Source organism: Aphidius gifuensis, linkage group LG2 (assembly GCF_014905175.1).
Source record: "Aphidius gifuensis isolate YNYX2018 linkage group LG2, ASM1490517v1, whole genome shotgun sequence".
NCBI classification, from domain to species: Eukaryota; Metazoa; Arthropoda; class Insecta; order Hymenoptera; family Braconidae; genus Aphidius; species Aphidius gifuensis.
This window is the reverse complement of record NC_057789.1, coordinates 4,640,535-4,664,177: the sequence shown is the minus strand read 5'-3', so window position 1 is coordinate 4,664,177 and position 23,643 is coordinate 4,640,535. Positions and strand designations below refer to the sequence as shown.

Genomic DNA, 23,643 nt, shown 5'->3' with positions numbered 1-23,643 from the left:
AATAAAATTAACAAAAATAAACAAAAACTCTTACATTTATTTTAGTATTTTAAACAAAAAAATTGTCCTTTGGCAAATATTGTATTTAATAAAATAAACGAAAATTTTAAACCTGTATTTGCATGCATGTGAATAACACGGTTCAATAATTCTCGAATTTTTATCATTAAAATCGTGATATGAATATAATAAAAAAAAAACAATTAAATCATGAATATTTCTGCAGAGTACTTTTATTTAAAATTATTTTTTTCCTTAAACAATATATAAATACATATATGTTTTAACATCGTTTTATTTAATGATGTTAATTATATTGTTTATAAAAAAAAAAAATACATAAAGCGTATTTTTAATAGTAAAAAGGTGTTTCATTATCATTTTTTTTTTTTCAACTGTTGTAGAAAAATGACACACAGTTTTAGAAATCTTTAGCTTTAATAATCGTTTATTTAAAAAAAAAATAAAACAATCTATTAATTTTTATTCTACAATTTTTGAATATATATTTGTTTTGTTTGTTTTTTTTTTTTAAAAAAAAAGAAAATGTGTGTATTTCTGAGTTGATTAAAAAATATAAAAAAAAACTAAATAATAAATTATTATTTTGAAAATAAAATTATACATTGATAAATTTATATCAAACAATACATTTTATTAACAAAAAAAAAAGTGAATTTTTGAATATCCAATGGGATTAAGAAAATAAAATGTTAAATAAAATTTGTATATTTTAATTAAAAATATTTAAAGATATATAAAAAAAACATCAACAAATGAAATCATTTGTAAATAGAAAAAATGACAATTAAATGTCTATTGAATATAGTAATTTGTCGTAATTTATAATTTAATTATGACTGTAAAAAATGAAATTAAAATAAATCATTAAAACTACATTAAAGAAAATGATTATTATTTTATTTTTGGATAAATTAACATGATTCATGACACATAAATAATTGTCAATAAAAAAATACACATTATTTATTATTATTTGTTTATTTGTATTTTTAAAAATAACACATACAGCATTGTGACAATGACTTATTAAATAATCATTAGTATGATTTTTTTTTTTTCAATGAAAATTACATCGTTATTATTCCTCGTGATTGCTAAGAAAAAAAAAACTAAATAATATGTTAATTATTAATGTAGAACTTTGCTCGTAAATTTCCACTGGATTAGCAGATTACAAATGATGCATGTATTTATTATTTAAAATCATTATATACAATTTCATTAATTTTGTAATTTATCAATAGCTGTCCAGACAATTCAATATTTCAATTGATAATTTGATTCGAAAAAAAAAATCAAATGTATTTAGTTCATACAACTCAATTTATCATCATCATTAAAGATGATTATTTAATTTTTTCATAGTCAAGCTTAAAATAAAATTGCATAATTAAAAAAAATCATTTATTATTTAATTAGTTATTTTTATTAATAATTTTTTTTTTCCATCAAATTAATTTTACTCATGATATTAAATTGTTATTATTAATATAATTTATTCGTTTTAAAATTTATGTATTCATAATTTGTAAATAATGTATTGTTTATTTCAAAGAAAAGAAAATATAAAAAAAAAAGGAAAAAAATTATACAAATTATCCAGAGAATTAGTTACAAATCAAAATAATAATAATAATAATATTGTGTTAGTAACAAATAAACTATTTGTCGAGAAGAAAAAAAAAAAAAAAAAGAGAAAAATAATGTTTTGATATAATATTTTTACAATGTCTTTTTAGGTGCATGAATTCGGCTGTGTCGAAGTAATGAGCTCTTGTCAGTAAATGTTTTTTCGCATTCAACACATTTATATGTTCTTCCAGTATGAGTTACCAAATGTCTGCTGAGACCAGATGCATGACAAAATGCTTTTGGACAAAGTTGACAATGATGTAATTGTATATCATTTGGATCAAGTTTTTGATGACGTCTCATATGTACACGTAATGCTTCACGTTGTGTAAAACTTTTATCACAATCTTGACATCTAAATGGTTTATCACCAGAATGTGTCATTAAATGACGTAATAAAATTTCTTTTTGTGCAAATGCACGACGACATATATTACAAGCAAATGGTTTTTCACCAGTATGTGTACGTTCATGACGTATAAGTGCTGATTTTGTTGGAAACCATTTTTCACATGCTGGACATGTAAAACCACGTTGTGTTGAATGTACAGATTCATGACTTTTAAGCATTATTCTACGTGTAAATGCTTTTGGACACTTGTCACATTTAAATACTTTAATTTCTTCATTTGCTTCAGCCATTGATTCATCAATTGGTTGTAATTTCATTTCACTACGTGATGATGATTGTTCAGATGCTTCCATAATAAATACTTTTGTTCTATTATCTGGCATCATACCTTGTATATCTTCACCTTCATCATCAGATTCTTGTTCTCGTACTTCTTCTTTAATACGAGTTCCACGTATTGTACAACGTGCTTTAGCTTGTGTTTCTTCTGATATATTTAATGTTATATTTGATGGATCCTCTGGTGCATTATCATCATTTTCCATTTCAGCACCCATACCTTTAAATTAAAATTCAATAAATATACAATTAGAATATGATTACAATAAAAAATCCTATAAAATAAATTTTTCATTGATTTCATTGATCATTACCTAAAATATATCCTCCAACCAATTCTTCTTCTGTGACATTGATTGGATCACCATCATCTTGATTATCATCAGGTTTTGGTGATGCTAAATCAGTCAATAATTGTTTAATTTTTCTTGATTTTCCACTTCTCAATGAAGATTCTTTTATGTCTTCTTCATTGATGTTTTCTTGATTATCATCAGTACCATCAGTTTGACCACTCAAACGATGAATTTCCTTCATATGTCTACGCAATTTTGTATCAGATGCTTCACATTTTTTTCTAAATTGATATGATTTTTCCAACTGATATTTGCAAGCTTGACAAATCATATTAGGCAAACCATCCTCTTCAAAAACCTATAAATAAAAGCATCAAACAATATTATAAAAATTTTTCAATTAAATACCAATTATAAAATAATTAATTGAAAAAAGAAAAACAAGAAAATTGTGTGAAGAAGGTAAAAACAGAAAGCCTTAGATTCCTGCAAAATATATTTTCATATAATCAAATAAATTGTTTCATCATTGATTATGATGCATATGACTATGGCCAACTCATGGAGCAATTGCTCCAGGATACCCAACTAGTCGATAACTCGGTAAAGACGATTGTTGTTATCTGCAATTAATTTTCTCTAATATAACAAAAAAAAGCAAAAAAAAAAAAAGCAACAAATCATCAGCACAACATAACATGTTCAATATCGAAACAGGATGATGATAAAAAAAAAAAATCATCATTGTGATTGTTGGTTACATTTTGGAGCATGTTGAAGATGTAGAACAGATTACCCACGAAAAAATAATTGTTGTATATTGGAGCTGGATGAAGGCCAGGTGAGGGTAAATGTGAACACGTCGATATTAAAATAGCCATAATGTTAAAGTTAAATAAAGTAAGATACATAGAGCATCATTGTGTTGGATAGAGAAAAAGTATTGAAGAAGGAAACATCATCGTCGGGTTAATACCACTAAAATCACATTGAGATAAACTAGATTTCTCCTACGATTTTTTATAACAATAAAACCGCCAAAATAAATAACATAACAACAATGTTATATGATTAATAAATTAATAATTTATAATAATAAATACCTCAAGATTAACACAGGCCATAATACGTAGTGGTAAAGGCACCGCGTCGTCATCGTAAATCGGCACCATTTCATCCTCTTTGGTTAAACATAGTCGGCACAATTCATTGACGTGTATAATTACGTTACTTGGGCTATCACCCTTTCTTCTACTGTAAGTTTTCATATTTTATTTTAAATAAATATGAAACAATAGGTATTTTAGTTGTTGATAGCACTTATTTGTTTGTTTTTATATTGTTTATTTGTTTATTGGTCGATTATTGAATGTTGCTTTTGATAATATGCAAGGGAATATAATATCCACACACAGAGAGAGAGGCAGAGACAGACTCGGTCCTCGGTCACGAACAGCGGAATCTGTAATGGCGGCCGTGAACGGAGGGACGCGATTTCTGAACAACAAAATGGCCGTTAGAAATTTTTTTTTCATGCGAGAAAGAGAGAGATAATTATAATATTAAAAAAAGATACGACATTTTTGAGGGTGTGTGTGTGAACGAAAGGGACGCCGACAACAGCGCCATGACGCGTTGTCGGTAAAAACGGATATTACGTATTGATTTTACACTCTGGCGGGAATAATTTTATTAAAATTCAATTATTATTATTATTTTTTTAATAATTATAATTATTATATTTTAATTATTTTTTTTTTTTAAACAAGAAATTTGAGTCAAGTTGTAGTTTATTTTGAAATATTAAAAAAAAAAGGCTCATAGTTTGATGATTTTGATTTTTTAAATATTAAAAATAATTAAACATTATTAATAATAATTAAATATAGTTTAAATAATTTTTAATATCTTAATTTTCAAATTAATATTTAATTTGTTTTGATAGTTTTTTGATATTAATAAGAGAAGGAAAATTATTTGAATTTTAAATTTATTTTTCAATTTAAAAGTCGGATAATTTTTGTCTATTTTAAGGAGGTGATAAGGAAGTGTTGTTATCTATGATAAAAAATTATTATCAATATTATATACCGGTGTCTTTTTGATAATGAATTTTCACCGTTTTTAATTTTTTTTTTACTTTGATTGACAGCCACTTTTCCAAAATGAAAATATACTATTAAAAATTCTTTTTCTTTTTAACTTTTTAGTTTCAAGCTATTAATAAATTTTCATTTAACCGGTTAATTACTGAACTAGTTATTAACCTCAGTCATGTTTTGAATTGCTATTTATTTTTGCCATCTAAATTTACAACAACAAGTACATAAACATTTGTGATGATTTTTTTTCAATAATCCAATAAAATAATACAAAAAAATTTAAAAATAAATATGTTATAATTATAATAAATAAAATAAATTGTTGAGAAATGACGTAAAGAAAAAATTTTGTAAAAAAAAAAATTAAAAGAGGTGGTAAAAAAAATGTTAAAAAAAAATATAAGCGGAGGCGTTAAGAAGACGTTACGTCTTAGCAAGTATTTTCATATAATTTTAGTTTCTTTCTCATCTCTTCCGGAGAACGTGAATTCCACTAGAGCCACGAATAAACCAAGAGGTAATAATAATAATAATAGTAATAATAAATAAATAATTAAAAAAAAAAATTAATAAATAATTGATTTTGCAAAAATAAATAACATCTATATTATGTTTTTAAATTAATATGAATTTAACATATCCTGATGAAAAATTAGTTTAAAAAAATTGTATTAATTTGATAGATAAATGTAAAAAAAAGTGAATATTTTGCGCGATATTTGAGACAGATATATATAAGCAAAACCATAAATATATTCGGTGGAATTTCGAGTATCAAAAATAACCGAGGTATAGTAGGCCACGTACTTTTCGTCATTTGTGTTAACGTTCTTGTGATGATTTTTTTTTCAAGTTATAATATTGTTCTAAATAATTTTTAAAATTTTAAATTTCAACAATCAAAAGTATACCAATCAAAATTCAAAATTATTTATACACTCAATATTTGTGCCAAAATTAAAAAAATTAAAATTTGCAAATTTAAAATTGATATTCAAAGTGTGGTTTTAAGTTAATAATATTAATTCATATCTAAAAATAATTTTACTAGTAATATCAAAAATATTTTATCTATCAAAATATCATCATCATCATCATTGAAATATTTATATTCATTTTATAAATGTCTTAAAATATTTAAAAAATATTTTTTAAATTATATTTTCTTATAAAAAATATCAATTCAATGTCAATGAACTAAAGTAATTTTTTTTGGCACAATTATCAAACCTATCTTAAAAACAATAATACATGTATTTTATTTTTTTTTTTTTTCATACGGAAAATAATTAAAAAGAGTATGAAAAAAAAAGAGAAAAAATTTCTACACAGATAATACTTATTTTTGGAAGTATATTAATAGAATAGAATTTTTTAATATTTGTTACAGCCACTGACTGCTTAACTTTCTTGTATTATTTGTAGTTTCAGATTGCTGAAGCTGGAAAAAATATTATATTAAAATGATTGCGGGCCAAGTGCCGAAGCTTGTTAACAAGCAATTTAATTCACCAATTAATTTATATTCACCTCAAAATGTACAAGAGACATTGGACAAACAAACTAAATTATTAGCTAATGGTGCAGTTGGGTAAGTTAATTCCAAAAAATCAAAAAACAATTAAACAACTTTGTTTTTAGCTATAAAAAATTACATGTAGCCATTTCTAATTGAGAAAAATAGAAAGCTGTAAATAAAATATCAAAAAATTGATACAAAAAATGAGAAATAAAAAAGTAAATAAATTCACAGCTGTTGGCAAGTAATTGAGGAAACCACCTTGTGCAAATTGATCTTGCATCTGTTTTTTGTTTGTCATAGAATTATTTTGATAGTCAAATTTTTTTTTTATATTTTCAATTGATAAACAAGTCATACACCGGATGAATCAGACTACTTATTTTGAGTTTGACAAATCATACAATCTATATACGTATACTTGATGATGCAGAAATAAATTTCGAGGCTCTTTTTTTGTATGCGGTAGTTGTTAACATTGCGCAAAAGTCATCGTGTACTTGACTCTCTTATTATTTATTTTATATTTTTTTTTTTTTCAAATACACTCGAGCATTGTTCATTGATTAATTTGATAGCTCACGCGTTAATGAGCTTACCAGCTTGTATTTTTATTTAAAATAAAAAGGTAAAATTCTAGATAGAAAATAGTAATCAAATTTTTTATTAAATTATTAATACTGTAATTATTTATTTTTTTTTGTTTGTTTGTAAATTAAGTATCGACTTTAATCAGTTGTCGAAACCTAGTAATCTGCAAAATAGTGCTGTATTGAAGATGCTTGAGGAAGAGGAAACTCGAAAACGAAATGGAAAAGCTGGTAAGTTTTAATAGTTAAAGAAAAATAATATAAATAAATAAATAGACATGTGATTTACAATTTTATCAATCAAATTATCATTTAACAAAAAGTGTCAATTTTATAAATAATATTGTTAATGTTTGCTTGCTTGTATTTTTTTAAAATTACAATAAAAATAAAATACACTTTACTTGTCTCATAAAAATATATACAAATTGTCTGGCAAGTAAAGTCAATGACTAGAGAAATATTGAAACATAAAGAACATAAAAATGTGCGACTTTGACACTTGTAAATATTTCTTCATTCATTCATTGATTTTCATTCACTCATTTAACTATTTTACAAAATACAAATGCTTTATATAAATTTATCTTTTATTGTCATTTAATTTTTAAATACTTTGGCTTGTGCTTTTATATATTAAATTTTTTTTTATTATGCTTTTACTTATGCTTAATTAATTGAAGAAAAAAGTCGGACTTCTATTCTCACGAGAGACGAAGTACGAGATATAATTCGACCAAAAAATCGAATTCGTGAATATTGGTCACCCCTTTGTCCTTCTGATGGTAGAAATTGTCGTCCACAAATTTTAATACCACAAAAAGGTAATTTAAATGAATATTATTTAAATCATCATATTGCAATCATCAGGTTAATTAATATTATCAAAAAAAAAATTCATTTTGTTTTGAATTTAACATAATTTATGAATAATAAATTAATTAGAATAATTATTTGAATCGTTACCAATTTGTTAAATTTATAATCCACAAATCATCAATTAAAAATGTTTAATTTTAGTAATGATTTCATGGCCAAATAATTATTTGTAATTGTGCAGAAAAAAAAAAACTACTTAGCAAAAGAAAAAAAAATACAAAGAAAAAAACATTTTTTATAATATATTTGGAAGGTTGTATATATCAGTGTCTCTTTTTTCAAGTTAATATAAATTAGATGTGGTTTAAATAAATCCCCACTTTTCTGGCATAGACATAAACCTTGGGGTGTAAGTAAATATATATTTTCAAATTGTTAGCTGGGTCGTTAACGCAATTATATATTTGCTTAGTTAAATTTTATGAAAATCATTTCAGTTGTTTGCCAGATCTCGTTTTGGTTGTGTCTATTAATTTTTTTATTCTTTATGTGCTGTTTATCGAGATTTAGATAAAATCACAAAGACAAATTTACTATCAACTTAAAAGTAAAGTATGCAAGCAACTTGATGCTTATTTAATTTATTTAAAATTTATTTTTGCTGTAGAAATTAAAATAATGCTTGAAACTTTAGGCTTTTATTATTAATTTTATTTATTTAAATTAATATTTTATAAATTAATTCATTTTATTTAAAAAAAACAACAAATAAAACTGTATATTTTTTATTTTTGAATAATTTATTTGATATTTTTTTTTTATTTTTCAAATTGAATCATTTCTTTTATTGAATAAAAAAAAATATATTTGTTTTATTTTTTCTTTTACAAAAAAATATATTTATTTTGTGGTTTTCATATTTTTTTTTATATTTTTTCACTGCGATTCCAAAAATACATGACCTATAGATATTGACTATTATTAAATCTGAATAAAACGTGAAGATCATGCAAATAAATTATCGAAAAAAAAAAAAAAAAAAAAAAATTTATATATAATTTTTTAATAACTAAAAATTCTAGAAAGAATTTATTTTTTATTTTTCTTTTATATATACACACAAAAATCACGAGATTTTATGATGGTTTATAAATTTTAAATATAAACTTGGCTCAGTAACACTAGTTGCTTTCATTTAAAAAATAAAAAAAGCTCTCTCTTCTATATTTCATTTAAATTTATTTACTAAAATTTTGCAATAATTAAAAAATATATTAAAATAATTTTTTAAATATGTAAAATATATTTTCCTTGTTCCATCATTTCTGTATATTTTTTTTTTCCTCACTTTCGTCTTATACTTAACGTTATTACGAAATAAATTTTTAAAACAGTGCCAACTGAAATTCTTCCAGTTGAAATAATTCCCACTTTACCAAAACAAATATATTTATCATAACTAAAAATGCGCATTAATATTGTTTTAATATAAATTCATAAAATTAATAATATAGCTTGTTTGTTAACCAGGTTTAAAAAGAATCGCTTGGCCACCACCCCCAGAGGATAACGAAGATTATATTGAATCAAGTCCAGTACAATCAAAGGTAAAAAAATATAAAATTAATATATAAAATTTTCAAATAATATCAGTAACTAAAATAATATATCAAATAAAAAATTAATTTAATAATTTTATCAAGATCCTTGAGCATAATTCATCAGCAATATTAATGCGGTTTCACCACTTGTCGATCAAATTATAATAAATTAATAATAAAAAATTTCAAGCTTTGTAATTTTTTAAATATCAAATATCAGGATATATCAATTTCAATAAACCACAATTGTATTTATAAATAATTAATTAATCAATGATATTTTGTAATAATTTAATCGAACAGACACGTGGTGTCGGTGAGTATGCATCTTATCAGAGCAGTTGTCCCTCATCAGTTGCATCACCACAACCTCCTCCATTATTATCATCAAACAATTTGATTAATGCATCACCCTTGTCACCATCATTATCCACAACAAGTCCTTGTGGAACCTTGCGACAGCCCTCGTCATTTCAACAACAAACAACACCAAAAACTTGGGCACCAGTAACACCACCAGCAACATCCCCATTGCCACCACTTAATTGGGGACATCATCAGCCTTCCCATCAGGTAATCAATTTAAAAAAAAAACGATACATACACATATTAATCACCTCAATATTCATTTAATAAAAAATAATAATAATTTTTGAAAATTTAAATAATTGAAAATACTAACTGCTATTTTAATAATATCACTTTTTTTTTATTGTAATATATATTTATACTTAAATGTTTTTTTTTTTTTTTACAGAAATTGGAAAATAATCAAATTCCTAATCCAAATTATCAACCACCTCGAGTAGTATTTGAGCCACCACCATCATACATTACCCTGAGAAGTGAAGCACCAATTTCTCAGGTAAATTATATTATTTATATGAAAAAAAAAATATAAAAATATCATTTTGACGTCAATAAAAGTGTACTTGAGATGAATTATTTGACACTGATGATAATTATTAGTGTTGAAAAGTCGTAGGCGATATAAACAAATAGTTTATTTTTTATTTTTTATTATTATTTTGTTACATGTAATGATTATTGGCAAATTGTCAAATAAATTTTGGTTGGCTATATAACTTGTTGTTGGCTATTTGTCTGGATAGTTTTTGTTTCATTTAAAATGATAATTTATATATTTTTTATTTTCTATATGTCATATGCAGTCACCACCACCAATTTATCAAGCTCAACCAGCAGCTACATTGGCTCCAACAAGTGGCAACATGAGAGGTGATACAAAGTGGCCTCCAGAGTCTGTTAAGCAACAAACTGAAGCTGAAAATCGTGCAAGAGTTGATTTGGCAAAAGGTCCAGCTTTTCGACCTCGTCGTGTTGCCAAGGATTACACCAGTTTTTTTGCTCAACATGCACTCAACAGCAATTATCCTGGATACAGAGCACCACCTGGAACTCAGTACTTTACACCTGCTTATCAACAATAATATTCCAAGCTTTAAAAAATTTATTTAAAAAACAAAAAAATGCCTTCGAGATAAATTTAAATTCTTTTTTATAAAAAACGATTTATTTGGAAATGAAAAAATTTTTTTTTCTTTCTTTTTCAAGACTCGATGATTAACAACTAAAATTGTAATATATCCTCGTTGATTTTTTTTTATTTTTTTTTTTTTTCTTATTTTATTTATATCTAATCATCGAGTCTTAAAAAAAAAATTTTTTTTTCTCTTTTTCTCTCCTTTACGAACGAATTTAATTGATGAAAATTATATTTTTTTTTCTTTTTTTTTTGTTAATTTATTATTATATCTAATTCTATATCAAGTTGCTGTGACTAATGCTTATATATATTTTGAAAAATATTATTTATCAAAAAACAAAAAAAAAAAATCTAGTTGAATTTATTTTATTTTTTTTTTCTCTCTATTTGAAAAAATTAGAAGCGGCGATCATATCGAGTGGGGAAATAATCAACAGGATAATTATGGAAATAATTAAATATTATTTTAAAAAACAAACAACTTGGAAATCAACGAACGATGAGAAGCAATATCAATACGACTGTTTTTATTTTCCACATAAAAAAAGTGAATAATATTGTGTACAAAAATATTTAAATCAAGAAGAGAAAACAAAAAAATATTAAAAGTATTTTTTTATCATTTTATCAATGTATTTTTCAACGAAAAAAAAATTGTCAATTGTAAATTATTATTAATAATTTCGTTATTTTTAATTATGTATTTATCGATTTTATTTCAATAAATTATATCATAATCGTTGAATCAATGAATTATCAATTTTATCATTTAAAAATCCAAAGAAACTTCCACCGAGAAAAAGAAAAAAATCATAAATATATTAGACGCGAATATCTCGGAAAATACTAAATTTAAAAATAAGACCTATTTTACCTAAATTATTCTATATTTTTTTCTCTATAAATTTTACTTTAACTATTTTTTTCTATCCCCCTCCGTTTCTATGATATCTACAAAATAAACCCTTTTTATTTTTTTTCAACCCTTTCCCTTATTCCTATCAAATTTTAAACCCCACCCGAAGTTGAAAAGATTTTGAGCAGACTATAAATTCTGTAACAAAAACCACTAAATTGTATTAGGAATGTAAAATATTCAAAGAGGTATATGGATTCCTGGTAGATTCTTCATATTATTTTTTTTTTTCTGTTTTTTTCCGAGTTCCATAGTAATTAAAAAAGCTACTTGCATTATCCGTAAGATGGCACGAGTGACGGTGGTGATGCGCGAGCTTAAAAATATCAAAAAATATAGAGGATTTTATCAGGATTACAGAATGAACAAGTAGGTATTCGTGCAAAAGGCCATGAAAACTCTTGGCACATTCTGTGATCCTAATACAAACCCGTGAATTTTTGAAATTTTACCTTGCTTTCTCCCAGCGATAATCATCATAATTCAGATTGAAAAAATATTATTTTTATATTTAAAAAAATATTTATTCAATCTGTTGATAAATACAAGCATTTTTTTTATGAATAAAAAATTAAATAGCCATTAATTAATAAGAAAAATAAATAAATAAATAGATTATTTTTGAATTAAAATTTTTTTATTGATAAATAAAACATAAATAATTAAAAAGTAAAATAGAAAAACAAAATTTTCTCTAAGATTTGTTCTATTGTTGCTAATTTTATTTCTAACGAAAAATAAAAACCTTTCAGTGTAGAATTAGCAACATTCAAGTAATCTTTTTATATAAGGAGGATCTGCAACGAATTTTATTAACTTTATTGTGTTTTACATAAACTAGACAAATATTTTTCATGACATTATCAAGTTTTTTTCACAGAAATTTAAATACATAAATATAGGAAAAATGTAATTTATAAATATTTGTTGTATTTGATGGTAAAATAATTTCTATTACTCATTTTATATCTCTGAATTATAACTTGACTGTCAAAGCACAATAGCACAACAATGATAGAGTATGTAAATAGAGACTTCGTTGTCTTTTTAATTTTTATAATATTGTCGTTTCTATTTTATTTATCGTCATGTAAATTGATTTAGAAAAATATTAAATAGATAAATTTTTTCTTTTCTAATTAATCAAAAAAATATATTTTTAATTTGTTGCAAGCTTTTTAATTATCTATCAACATAATTTATTTATGCATTATTTAAAAAAATATATAATAATATTCAGACAATGGACCATGGACCAGCCAATTTTAATCGGCACAAATTAATTTTTACGACAGGCAAAAATAAACATGAATAAATATTAATCACATTTCTTTGTTCTGGCTAAATTATACATCAGTTGAATGATTGAGTTTAACATGTATTTTTTAAAATAAATAAATATATTATACTAATGAAAATCCCTGAGTTTGTTGGATAGCTTGAAGCAGCTTGTAACGCAGTCTTTCACGAGTTTGGTATCTTGGCAAGTCCAAAAGATTGAAGCAAGTATGAGCAACTGGTAGAAATTTATCATCAAACAAAGGTTGTATGATAATCTAAAATAAAAAAACAATTAGTTAAACGTAACAAAGAAGATAATGAAATTTAAAATTTAAAAAAAAAATTACTCACTTTAATTGCCTTCATTCCCTGGATGGGTATTCTATCACTTCCAGTTAAAAATAAAAGAAATTTCTTTTTCTCTTCAAGTGGAAGTTCATGAAATACTTGCCAAAAAATTTTAATTGTTGGATCATTTTCAGTATAGCCTTCTTTGTATGTTGCATTAGCTTCAAGTTCTTTCCAATCATAATTTTCATTACCAACAATAACAGCCATCAGTTCATGGCTACGAAATAATTTGAGTACAGTACTACCACAAACTTTATGAAAACCATTATAAAAAGCAGAAAAATGTTTTTCAACTGATTTATTAAATATATAATCAACATAAAGATCAACAAATTCTTTTTTATTTTCATTAGTTACTGGCACATTACTGCCATTTTTAATTAATTCATAAACACGTTGTTCACCAAATGCCTCACGTGATACTTGAAAATTTAAACAAAATACTTCCTCAAAATCATCATCATTATAATCCAATAAATTTTGTAAACTTTTACCAAGTACTGGTGATAAATCATCAACATCACTTAAACATATTTTTTCACCCAATAATTTTTTATACAATGCAAGTGGAAATGGTAAATCAATAATTGTAAAATTATAAATAGCAAGACCACAAATAATACCAATTAAAAAATACATACTTTCATCTTCTAATGTATCTTCACTAAACCATATTGTATTTGTTTCATCATACTGTTTAAACATACCATATTTTGGATCTAATATTTCTCTTAATAATAATAAAAAAAATTCTTTTTTAACACCACCAGCATCTTCAGCTTCTTCATTATGAAATTTAACTTTTAATGGTTTTTTTAAATCATTTGGTGATTTTTCAGTTAATTCTTTAAGTGTATCAGCAACAATATTATCTCTTGATACATTTAATGTTAAAAGATGTAATTGAAATGGATTATGTAGCAATGAACTTAAAATTCTAATTGGTAATCCACGTGTAACTCCTTCATGCATTGCTGAATTCATTTGTAATGATTGATCAGTTTCAAGTAATAATGTCTTTGCTTGAGCATCAAATAAAAATGGATAATTACAAAATGTATATTTTGATGTTGAATCATTACTACGTAACCATCTTAAATAATCAGCTCTAATATTTATTATTTCAATTAATTCATGTATATGAAATAATTCATAAGGCACATGTAAACCTTGATTATCATTTGTATTCAATTCATTTATAAATTGTAACATATCAAGAATAAATACTAATGATGAACCATCAAGTTTAAATACTTGACTTTTATTATTTTGTGATTCTGCTTGACCTTTTTTAAGAATATCTATGACAATATTTTTGTATGATCTAATAAGACGATGAAATAATTGTACTGGTGCTTTTGTCCACCAAAGACCAACTATTTTTTTAGCTTCAGGTTTTAAACTAAGTACAGCACGAGCAAATGGTTTTTGTAAATTTTCAACTTTTGTTGGTTCACTAAAGCCATGATAAAATGGAAGAGTTGCATAAACACGAAGTGACTCAACATCTGGAGGTGAAACTGCCAAGGAAGGTATTAAACTTTCAACAATTGATGTAAATATCTAAAGATTAAATTAAATTAATTATTATAAATTAAAGCAAACACATTATGAGTATTTATTTTTAACATACCAATTCACGTATTGTATTATTTTGTATGTCTGATATTAGTCCAAAGTATCTTGAAGCTTGTTCAAAATCAACACCAGAATGTTTACTAGAACATCCATAATGTTCATCATTTGGCAAAAGAAATGATGCATTTATACATGCTTGACTTTGAAATATTGTTTCAAGATATCTGTTAATATAAAAAAATAATAAATAAATTGTTAAAAAATAATTTACAATAATTTTATTTACTCACGTTAAAAGTTCATGATCAAGTGGTGCACCCATTGGAATTTTTTGACAAGTATTAATATGTTTTTCTGTAATTGTCAAAATTTGTGTAGAAGCATCTAATATTCTACAATCATCTGGCTCTATATTTTCCTTTTTTTTTAAAAAAAACAAATATAATTTTAATGACAATGATAAATAGCTTAATGTTTTAAAATAAATAATATATTATTTGATTTTTTACCTCACGTTTAGTTACAGTTACAAAACAATGATTACCACCAGAAAATATATGTCTAACAACACAATTAGCACTGTAATCACTAATTGGTGTATCAACTTTATATATTGCTGATCCATTTGGTGATACCCATGGACCAAGTACAACTTGTGGTGTTGTAACACTTATTGTTGCACGTATACCAAGTTGTCCAGCACCACCAAGACCCCATGCATAAACACGTCCACGTGATGGTACAAATGCTAACATATGACGTTTACCACATGATATTTGTGTAACAATACTACCCATTAATTCCATAACTTTACGTGGTAATATTTCATTATTTTTATTACCATGTCCTAATTGTCCATACATACCAGCACCACAAGTAAATACACCACCATCAATTGTTAAAAATGCTGTAAAATTTTCACCACATGATACATAACGTACACGTGTATTTCTCAATGTTCTCAATTGACATGGTAATAATACATTTGTTGTATTATTAACACCAATTTGACCAAATGTATTTCTACCCCATCCATAAATACCACCAGATTTTGTAACGACAATTGTATGATAACCACCACATGTTATAAATGATATTGGTACTGATGATAATGTTGATATTAATATTGGCTTTGATGTACTACTAATATTACTACCAAGTCCTAGTTGTCCATCACTATTTGATCCCCATGCATATAATTCACTATTATTTGTTAATGCAATAACATGTTTTAAACCACATGATATTTGTATTATAACACTTGTACCAAGTGTTTTAACCATTGATGGTGTTGATTCAATAATATTAGTTGTATTTAAACCAAGTTGTCCATCTGAATTTGAGCCCCAGCTAAATAATTGTCCCCATTCATTTACAGCAAGTGTATGACTTGCTCCACATGCTGCTTTTTTAAATGTAAATGCATCAAGACCAGGTATTAGCTGTAATCTTTTTTTTGGTTTATCATGACCAAGTTGACCGTAATCATTATTACCACATGAATATACTTGTCCATTATTTGTTATTACAACTGTATAATTTTCACCACATGCTATTTCTTGTATTTGAGTGGCTTTTTCAAAATTTAATTCACGTGGTACTGGTATATTTTCATCTTCAATACCACCAAGACCAAGTTCACCGTGTACTGTACTTCCCCAACAAAACATATCAATTTGATTGGGATTTGATTTTAATTTTTTAGATTCTCTATTATCAGCTTCAATGCTTTTTCTCTTTGAGAGATTTGACTGAAAATAAAACAAATTTTTTTTCTAAATTAATACAGGCTTTTTAAATGTCACATGGAATATTTTCTTTTTCTTTTTCATTTTATTTTAATGATGGAAAATGTTTTCCATGAGATTAGAAATATGACACAAACAAAAACATTAAGTATTTAATTTTTATGTGCAAACAAGACTAACCATTTTTAATGGGTCTTCTAAATTTTATGATTTTTTATTTTCTTTTTCATGGAATTTTTAAATCCTCTACTTGTGATTATGACAATTTATTTTTTTTTCACCCATTCACCAAAAAGCCCACATGAAAAACGCTATAAAAAAAGGGTTCAAAATATTTTTATGAGTTTTTATTTATTTATAATGAAATGTCAATAAACAAATTAAACAATAAAAGCATGCAAATAATTTTTTTTTTAATTTACATAGAGCCTAGATGACATTGACTTTTATAAAATAATAGCAATAAATATTTTCTTTACTCAATAATAACAATAATAATAATACAATAATAATAAATAAAAATATTAAATGAGTAATTTAAAAATATTGACAAACCCAAGTATTATGATCCAATTTATTTTATTTTAATCTTGAATTGAAGAATTGGAAAAACGTCAAAAATTAAGGCGAAGAAAAAAACAACAGTAAATTTACAGATATTAAGTGCATGACGAAGCGATGAAGGTTAGATTATTTCTTTATTTTTTTTTTTTTTAATGTTAAAATATGTCATTCTAGCACATTCTGTATGTTAATTTCATGCATGCTTACAAAAGCCTGTTAAATAATTTCATTGTATACAAACATACAAAATTAAATACACAAAAAAAAAAATAGATTTAATTACCGCTTGACAAGCCGCCATCAATTTTTTCTTATAAATTTAATAATTAAATACACAAAACAAAATAAACAATAACTAAACTATTTTTTTAAACATGTTTTTTAATAGTTTTTCTTCTAAACCAAGCAAGTATTATATGTATTTTCCTTTGTAAAAAGTTTTCCAAGAAAAAAATGATGTTATTTTTACAACAACGATAATGTCGGTATCTGAATTATCGATTTTAATAAATATTAAAAATTCATTTCATGTTTTGCGCAGAATTAATTATAAATTTATCTAGTATGATTAATCAGTTTATTTTTAATACACGTGGGATATTGATCCTATTATTTTAATTTAGATTCTAAATATTTAAAAGGAACGTGTATTTTTATTTTGTGATTTTTATTTATTTTTTCATCATTGTCATTGTTTGCAAAATGGCGACAAACGAATCGAATCAGCTGTACAAAAAACCAATAATAATAAAATTAATAAAATAAAAAAAAAATAGACATCTTACACGAAGTCAAAATTCACGTCAACACAATGACAAGTTGACAACTATAGATTAATAATATACCGTTGTTGCAACAGTGATTGAAAAATTGATAAATTAATAAATCGTGTAACAACAGTTGGATTAAATATTTTTTTTTGTTTATAATAATTAAATACCTGTGTTGACTATTTTTTAAAATACTCATAATTTTTTTTTTTTTTTTGATAACAATTATCAATTATTATTTAAATAAACAATCAAAACATTTAAAAAATAAAAAATAGAACGAGTTTTTTTACATGACATTTTTTTTTTTTTTAAGATAAGTTCTTTCTGATTATTAAATTGAGTAAAAAAAAATTTTAAAAGTGTGTAACCTCATGAAAACAACGAGATAAATATTAATAAAAAAAAAAATTTACGATAAATAAATATATATATATAATAACGATAATATTAAATTGGACTTTGCGTCAAACTGACAGGTGGTGTAGTGCTGAAAACATCTGTAAATACAGACTTAAAAAAAAGAATAAAAATGATTTCTTAATAATAAATTTAGCTAAATAAATTTTCTTTAATTTAATTGTAAAATAAGTTTTTAATTTTTTAAATTTTAATTGTATAATTTTATATTGGAGTTATTGATGGTTAAGGCGTGTGTTCAAGGACACTTTTAAATAAATATAAATAATAATAATAAAGCCGGTTTAAAACAAGGCTTTATTATAATATAAATAATTGTAATGAGTGACTCAGAACGTGATCAGTTACACGTGCCTTATCGTGAATATCATAGTCAAAATAATACCAGAAATCAAGCAGCACTGGTTGAGACTGATGCACTTGTAGATTTATCAACAACACCACCACCTCAATCATCATCATCATCTTCTTTAATAGCAACAACAACACCACAAATAAATCATCAATTTTTAGGAAATAAAATAATACCACCATCTCTACTTTGTGATACAAGTGATTCATTACCTGAAGTTGAATTTGCACCAAATACAATTAACGATACAAACGTAATCATTGATTCAACTGGTATTGAAAGAGAGAGTCAGCCACTTCTTGGTAGGCTTGAACTCGATGTTACATTCAATAGGTTTTCAGGTTAATATAATATTTTATATATTGGTTATTTATTATTTAAATTATATTCAATTGTTTTTTTGTTTATATTTTTTTCTAGATGATCCACAATTTTCTGAACTTGTTTGGCAAGCTGAGACTGCAATTGATAATGGAATATTTCCAGAAAGAATTTATCAAGGATCAAGTGGAAGTTATTTTGTTAAAAATCAAGCTGGTGTAAGATTTAATTTATTGATTTATATTATTAATGTAATTGTATTGATGATGATTAATAGATCATTTTTTAATTATAAAATAGAAAATAATTGGTGTATTTAAACCAAAAGATGAAGAGCCATATGGAAGATTAAATCCAAAATGGACAAAATGGATGCATAAATTATGTTGTCCATGTTGTTTTGGACGTAGTTGTTTAATTCCAAATCAAGGATATTTAAGTGAAGCTGGAGCAAGTTTAGTTGATCGTAAACTTGGTCTTGGTGTTGTTCCAAATACACGTGTTATTAAACTTGTTAGTAAAACATTTAATTATCCAAGAATTGATATACAAAAAGCAAGAATGAAACAAGTTATTATGGATCAATTTCCAGCAGTTGGATCACAATTTAAGCGACTTGGTTTACCACCAAAAATTGGATCATTTCAATTATTTATGGATGGATATAAAGATGCTGATTATTGGCTTAGAAGATGGGAAAATGATCCATTACCAACTCGACTTGCACATGAATTTCAATTATTTTTTGAAAGACTTGTTATACTTGATTATATTATACGTAATACTGATCGTGGTAATGACAATTGGCTTATTAAATATGATCCAATAGTTGCTAAAAATTCACCAGAAACATGTACTGTTAAAATTGCTGCAATTGATAATGGTTTAGCATTTCCATTTAAACATCCTGATTCATGGAGAGCATATCCATATCATTGGGCATGGTTGAGTCAAGCTAAATTGCCATTTAGTGAAGCAACACGTGAACTTGTTCTACCACAATTATCTGATCAAAATTTTGTACAAGATCTTTGTGATGATTTATATCAATTATTCAAAGTAATATATTAATATTTTTATTTATATTTATTCTCATGATAATTGCAGTCAATATTAATCATTTTTGTTTTTATTTATTGCAGCAAGACAAAGGTTTTGATAGACATCATTTTGAAAAACAAATGGGTGTTATGAGAGGACAAATTTTAAATCTTCAACAGGCACTTAAAGACTCAAAAAGTCCTGTTCAATTGGTACAAATGCCTGCAGTTATTGTTGAAAAGTAAGCCATTAAAATGCCATTCAATAATAATGCGTTGCGTTTTATATTTATTTATTTATTTTTACTTTTTGTTTCAGAGCCAAAAGAGACAGTGATACACCAAAATTGTTTTCATTTTCTGATACATTTACACAGCGCTTCCAAAATAAAAGTCCTTTTTTCTCTTGGTGTTGATGACTTGTTGATGATAATAATAATAATTAAATAATTAACATGAATATAGTGAGAAGAATACAAGAGATGAGAGAGACAGTCATTTTAATGAAGAGAACATTTTTAATAATAGAATAATAATATGTATTTGTAAAATATTATATTAAGACAATATTATTTTCTCGTCAAAGTCATCTTGCTGTCTTTTATGTTTAATCAATTATCTTGAAACATATTTTAATTATGAACAAGAAAAAAAAATTATCTTATTGTTTATAAATATATTGTATACAGTTAATTAATTTAATTAATTAAGTAAAAACGAAAAAATATTATTTATACAAATATCGTATATCAAAAACACGAATAAAAAAAAAAACAGAACAATTATTGTTGTAAAAAAAAAATTATTGTGCCAGTCTTACTTTAGTTTAGTCAAAAAAAAAAAAAATATTAATAATGCCTACAATATAGTTGTATAATAATTATTTAATTAAATTTTTTTTAAATACACAATTCAAAAAAGAATAATGTACAATAAACATGCAATGGAAAAAACAAAAAAAAAAAAACAATTGTACTGCGATAAATGTCATTAAAAATATTTTTTTAATATAAACATTATCACATAGCTAGTTCAAATGAATTTACATAATTTTATTATATTTTTTTTTATAAAAAACCTTTTATTTTTAGCTAAAAAAAATTGATAAATCAATTAATTTTTTTGGAGTAATTTATTTGATATTAATTGTATGTTGTATAGATAATTTTTTAAAATAATATTTTATTTTGAAAGAAAATTTGTTCATAAAAATAATGGAAGTCATACAATCATTACCAAAAACAAATCAACTTGGTACTTCTAGATATCGTCCAACACCAAGACCCGGTACAGGAAGAGTAAGTTTCATTCAAGTAAATAAATAAGTTATAATATAAATTAATTTCAAATGAAATAGAAATGTGTCCAAGGAAGATACGTACAACCTCCACGAGTTGCTTCATTTGCGCCTCAAAAAACTTACTGTCCTCCAACAAAACCCCTAGAAGGTCAATCAACATATCACGAGTCATATTTAAATAATGATAAATCATCTTACACAAGAGCACAATCATTCAAGCCAACATATACTTTAAAAACAATTAAAGATAAATTTGAAGATGGAACAACTAACAAGATATCATACAAACCAGTATGGAATGTTGTCAAGGCTCATCCAATTGTTCCTCGCCAAAAGTATATAAATATTATTTTTTTTTAAAAAAGCAGCAATTAATTACGAGTAATTACTATGGAAATTAATATTTTTAAAGGAACTTGTTTGCCTTCAAAGGACCCATGGAAACATCAACAACAGTACGTCATGATTTTGGTCCAAAAAATGTTGATAAACCAGCATTGGTTATTCCATGTGGAAATATTAAAAGTTTTAGTGGAACACTTGATGATAGAACAACTTCTGGTACATCTTATATTAATCCTGGAAAAATAATACCAACAGAAAGTTTTAAACCATCAATAAAATATTGTCCACCACAAGAAGCAATATTAAATGAAACAACTCAAAAATTAAGCTATCAACCATATCGTGTTGAACAAAGAGAAAAATATCCATGGACAGAAAAACCATCATACGTGTATGAATAAATATAATTTTTAAAATAAATAATATATAATACTAAAAATTAATATTTAATATATTACAGACCACCAAATGAAGCAATGGTATCATCAACAACTTACTCAAATAGTTTTTTTCTTAATCAACATCCACAAAAAGAAAAACCATTTATTCCAAATGCAAGTAATGATTTATTTCCAACGGGTCAAATGATGAAAACAAGTCTTTATCATGATTGTTTTGTTCCAAGAGAAATAACACCAGTTGTTCCAGTTGTACCATGTGGAAATATTTTAATATCAAATCAAAAAATGACTTGTGATACGACAAATAAAGTAAATTTAAATTAAAAAATATATAAACAATAGTAATAACAAAATTTTTATATTCAAATTGATTTTTTTAGCTTAGTTTTTTGGGTGTTAAAGCTGAAGTAAGACAACCATTTCGTCCAAAACAAAGAAAACATGGTAATCAAGGCCCAATACAATCAGCAACAACAAATCGTTGTGATTATATTCCAAAAATGGTACCAAGACCAGAAGTTGTTATTCCATGTGATAATATTAAAAATTCATCAGATCCATTGAATGACACAACGACATCAGGTTCATCGTATAAATATTCAGGTCCTCAACCACCACCACAAAGCTACAAACCACAAAATCAATATCAAAAGTAAATATATTGCTTAATAATAATTATTATAATAATTATTTAATTGTTTATTTGTTTTTTATTTAAGACCAACTGTTAATATTGACGGAGAGACTATTAATAAATCATCTTATTTACCATGGGCAACGCTGCCAAAAGAAGATTATCCATGGGCTAAAAAAGCACAGTATAAAGCACCAAAAGAAAAAATGACTGGTGATTCAAGTTATAATGCTAGTTATGCTGCACCAGGTTATTTCATTGAAGAATGTGGTGATGATGTACAAAATCTTGATACTTAAAAACCTGTCTTAATAAATTCAATAAATAAAAAATATTAAATTTAAAAAAAAAAAAATAATAAAACATTTATGGAGCTACTGGTAATAAATTTCTCGTTTTTTTTTTAGAATTATTATTTATTTTTTTCTTTTATTCAATTGCACGTACAAGTATGTTTTATTTATTTATGTTGAATTCAATAAATGTCAGTTGTATTTTTATTTTTTGTTTTTTTTTTGAAGTGCAAGAAGAAAATACTATTAACATATTGTCTAACAAATATTTTATGCTGTAAGAACAAAGAGTATCATCATTTAAATATTTTTCATACAAAAAAACATCAGTAATTATTCATTTTTTATATTTTTCGTTGTTTATTTTTTAATAATAAAAACAATCATTTATTTATCTTTGCTTGGTAAAAACAAAATTATTAGAGCCATCTCAATATAAATTTCAAAACAATTACTAATTAGTAATAACATTTAAAGACTAAAATAGTAAACATTTAGTTGCTTTTTAATATTGACTTTTTATTATTACTTTACCATGACTCTGTTAT

The 23,643-nt window shown here is 24.6% G+C and overlaps 5 protein-coding genes across 10 annotated transcripts; 3 read left to right on the top strand and 2 right to left on the bottom strand.

The window, feature by feature from the left end:
- Positions 1-1,615: 1,615 nt before the first annotated feature.
- LOC122848530 (zinc finger protein 358-like) lies at positions 1,616-4,113 on the bottom strand. The gene is made up of 3 exons (XM_044146656.1): positions 3,747-4,113; positions 2,662-3,001; positions 1,616-2,567 (listed from the first exon to the last, which is right to left on the bottom strand). The coding sequence occupies exons 1-3, from the start codon at positions 3,909-3,911 to the stop codon at positions 1,747-1,749; spliced, it is 1,326 nt and encodes a 441-aa protein (XP_044002591.1). The 5' UTR covers positions 3,912-4,113; the 3' UTR covers positions 1,616-1,746.
- A 1,026-nt stretch (positions 4,114-5,139) lies between these two features.
- LOC122848529 (pollen-specific leucine-rich repeat extensin-like protein 2) lies at positions 5,140-11,303 on the top strand. 3 transcript variants are annotated; one of them, XM_044146653.1, is made up of 8 exons: positions 5,140-5,262; positions 6,171-6,336; positions 6,985-7,085; positions 9,204-9,280; positions 9,578-9,847; positions 10,032-10,139; positions 10,447-10,697; positions 11,182-11,303. In XM_044146653.1, exons 2-8 carry the CDS (start codon positions 6,209-6,211, stop codon positions 11,237-11,239), a joined length of 993 nt encoding a protein of 330 aa, XP_044002588.1. In that variant the 5' UTR covers positions 5,140-5,262; positions 6,171-6,208; the 3' UTR covers positions 11,240-11,303. The 3 variants fall into 3 exon arrangements, with proteins under 3 accessions (XP_044002588.1, XP_044002589.1, XP_044002590.1); XM_044146654.1 differs by lacking the exon at positions 5,140-5,262 and adding an exon at positions 5,444-5,534; XM_044146655.1 differs by lacking the exon at positions 5,140-5,262 and adding an exon at positions 5,627-5,650.
- Positions 11,304-12,312: 1,009 nt separating this feature from the next.
- Positions 12,313-17,699, bottom strand: LOC122848528 (probable E3 ubiquitin-protein ligase HERC4). 4 transcript variants are annotated; one of them, XM_044146651.1, is made up of 7 exons: positions 17,503-17,527; positions 16,836-16,966; positions 15,417-16,658; positions 15,198-15,325; positions 14,963-15,131; positions 13,330-14,892; positions 12,839-13,253 (listed from the first exon to the last, which is right to left on the bottom strand). In XM_044146651.1, exons 2-7 carry the CDS (start codon positions 16,836-16,838, stop codon positions 13,101-13,103), a joined length of 3,258 nt encoding a protein of 1,085 aa, XP_044002586.1. In that variant the 5' UTR covers positions 16,839-16,966; positions 17,503-17,527; the 3' UTR covers positions 12,839-13,100. The 4 variants fall into 4 exon arrangements, with proteins under 4 accessions (XP_044002584.1, XP_044002586.1, XP_044002585.1 ...); XM_044146650.1 differs by lacking the exon at positions 17,503-17,527 and adding an exon at positions 17,211-17,409; XM_044146649.1 differs by lacking the exon at positions 16,836-16,966 and having other exon boundaries at positions 12,313-13,253; positions 17,503-17,699.
- A 14-nt stretch (positions 17,700-17,713) lies between these two features.
- Positions 17,714-21,149, top strand: LOC122848526 (phosphatidylinositol 4-kinase type 2-alpha). The gene is made up of 5 exons (XM_044146646.1): positions 17,714-19,102; positions 19,182-19,300; positions 19,383-20,141; positions 20,225-20,364; positions 20,442-21,149. The coding sequence occupies exons 1-5, from the start codon at positions 18,730-18,732 to the stop codon at positions 20,536-20,538; spliced, it is 1,488 nt and encodes a 495-aa protein (XP_044002581.1). The 5' UTR covers positions 17,714-18,729; the 3' UTR covers positions 20,539-21,149.
- Positions 21,112-23,167, top strand: LOC122848527 (stabilizer of axonemal microtubules 2-like). Its single transcript, XM_044146647.1, has 6 exons — positions 21,112-21,420; positions 21,480-21,757; positions 21,835-22,158; positions 22,228-22,477; positions 22,549-22,820; positions 22,888-23,167. The coding sequence occupies exons 1-6, from the start codon at positions 21,337-21,339 to the stop codon at positions 23,099-23,101; spliced, it is 1,422 nt and encodes a 473-aa protein (XP_044002582.1). The 5' UTR covers positions 21,112-21,336; the 3' UTR covers positions 23,102-23,167.
- The last annotated feature ends 476 nt before the right edge of the window (positions 23,168-23,643 follow it).

Excerpts from the sequence above, each read along its gene's own strand:
- LOC122848530 (XM_044146656.1), bottom strand. The coding sequence starts at position 3,911 with ATGAAAACTTACAGTAGAAGAAAGGGTGATAGCCCAAGTAACGTAATT. Across the intron at positions 3,002-3,746 it reads TGGCCTGTGTTAATCTTGAG|GTTTTTGAAGAGGATGGTTT; the intron begins GTATTTATTATT and ends TTTTATTTATAG. Across the intron at positions 2,568-2,661 it reads GGTTGGAGGATATATTTTAG|GTATGGGTGCTGAAATGGAA; the intron begins GTAATGATCAAT and ends TTTAATTTAAAG.
- LOC122848529 (XM_044146653.1), top strand. The coding sequence starts at position 6,209 with ATGATTGCGGGCCAAGTGCCGAAGCTTGTTAACAAGCAATTTAATTCA. Across the intron at positions 9,281-9,577 it reads CAAGTCCAGTACAATCAAAG|ACACGTGGTGTCGGTGAGTA; the intron begins GTAAAAAAATAT and ends TTAATCGAACAG. Across the intron at positions 10,140-10,446 it reads GTGAAGCACCAATTTCTCAG|TCACCACCACCAATTTATCA; the intron begins GTAAATTATATT and ends TGTCATATGCAG.
- LOC122848528 (XM_044146649.1), bottom strand. Across the intron at positions 15,132-15,197 it reads CTTGATCATGAACTTTTAAC|ATATCTTGAAACAATATTTC; the intron begins GTGAGTAAATAA and ends TTATATTAACAG. Across the intron at positions 14,893-14,962 it reads ATAATACAATACGTGAATTG|ATATTTACATCAATTGTTGA; the intron begins GTATGTTAAAAA and ends TTTAATCTTTAG.
- LOC122848526 (XM_044146646.1), top strand. The coding sequence starts at position 18,730 with ATGAGTGACTCAGAACGTGATCAGTTACACGTGCCTTATCGTGAATAT. Across the intron at positions 20,142-20,224 it reads ATTTATATCAATTATTCAAA|CAAGACAAAGGTTTTGATAG; the intron begins GTAATATATTAA and ends TATTTATTGCAG. Across the intron at positions 20,365-20,441 it reads CCTGCAGTTATTGTTGAAAA|AGCCAAAAGAGACAGTGATA; the intron begins GTAAGCCATTAA and ends TTTTTGTTTCAG.
- LOC122848527 (XM_044146647.1), top strand. The coding sequence starts at position 21,337 with ATGGAAGTCATACAATCATTACCAAAAACAAATCAACTTGGTACTTCT. Across the intron at positions 21,758-21,834 it reads CCAATTGTTCCTCGCCAAAA|GAACTTGTTTGCCTTCAAAG; the intron begins GTATATAAATAT and ends ATATTTTTAAAG. Across the intron at positions 22,478-22,548 it reads CTTGTGATACGACAAATAAA|CTTAGTTTTTTGGGTGTTAA; the intron begins GTAAATTTAAAT and ends TGATTTTTTTAG.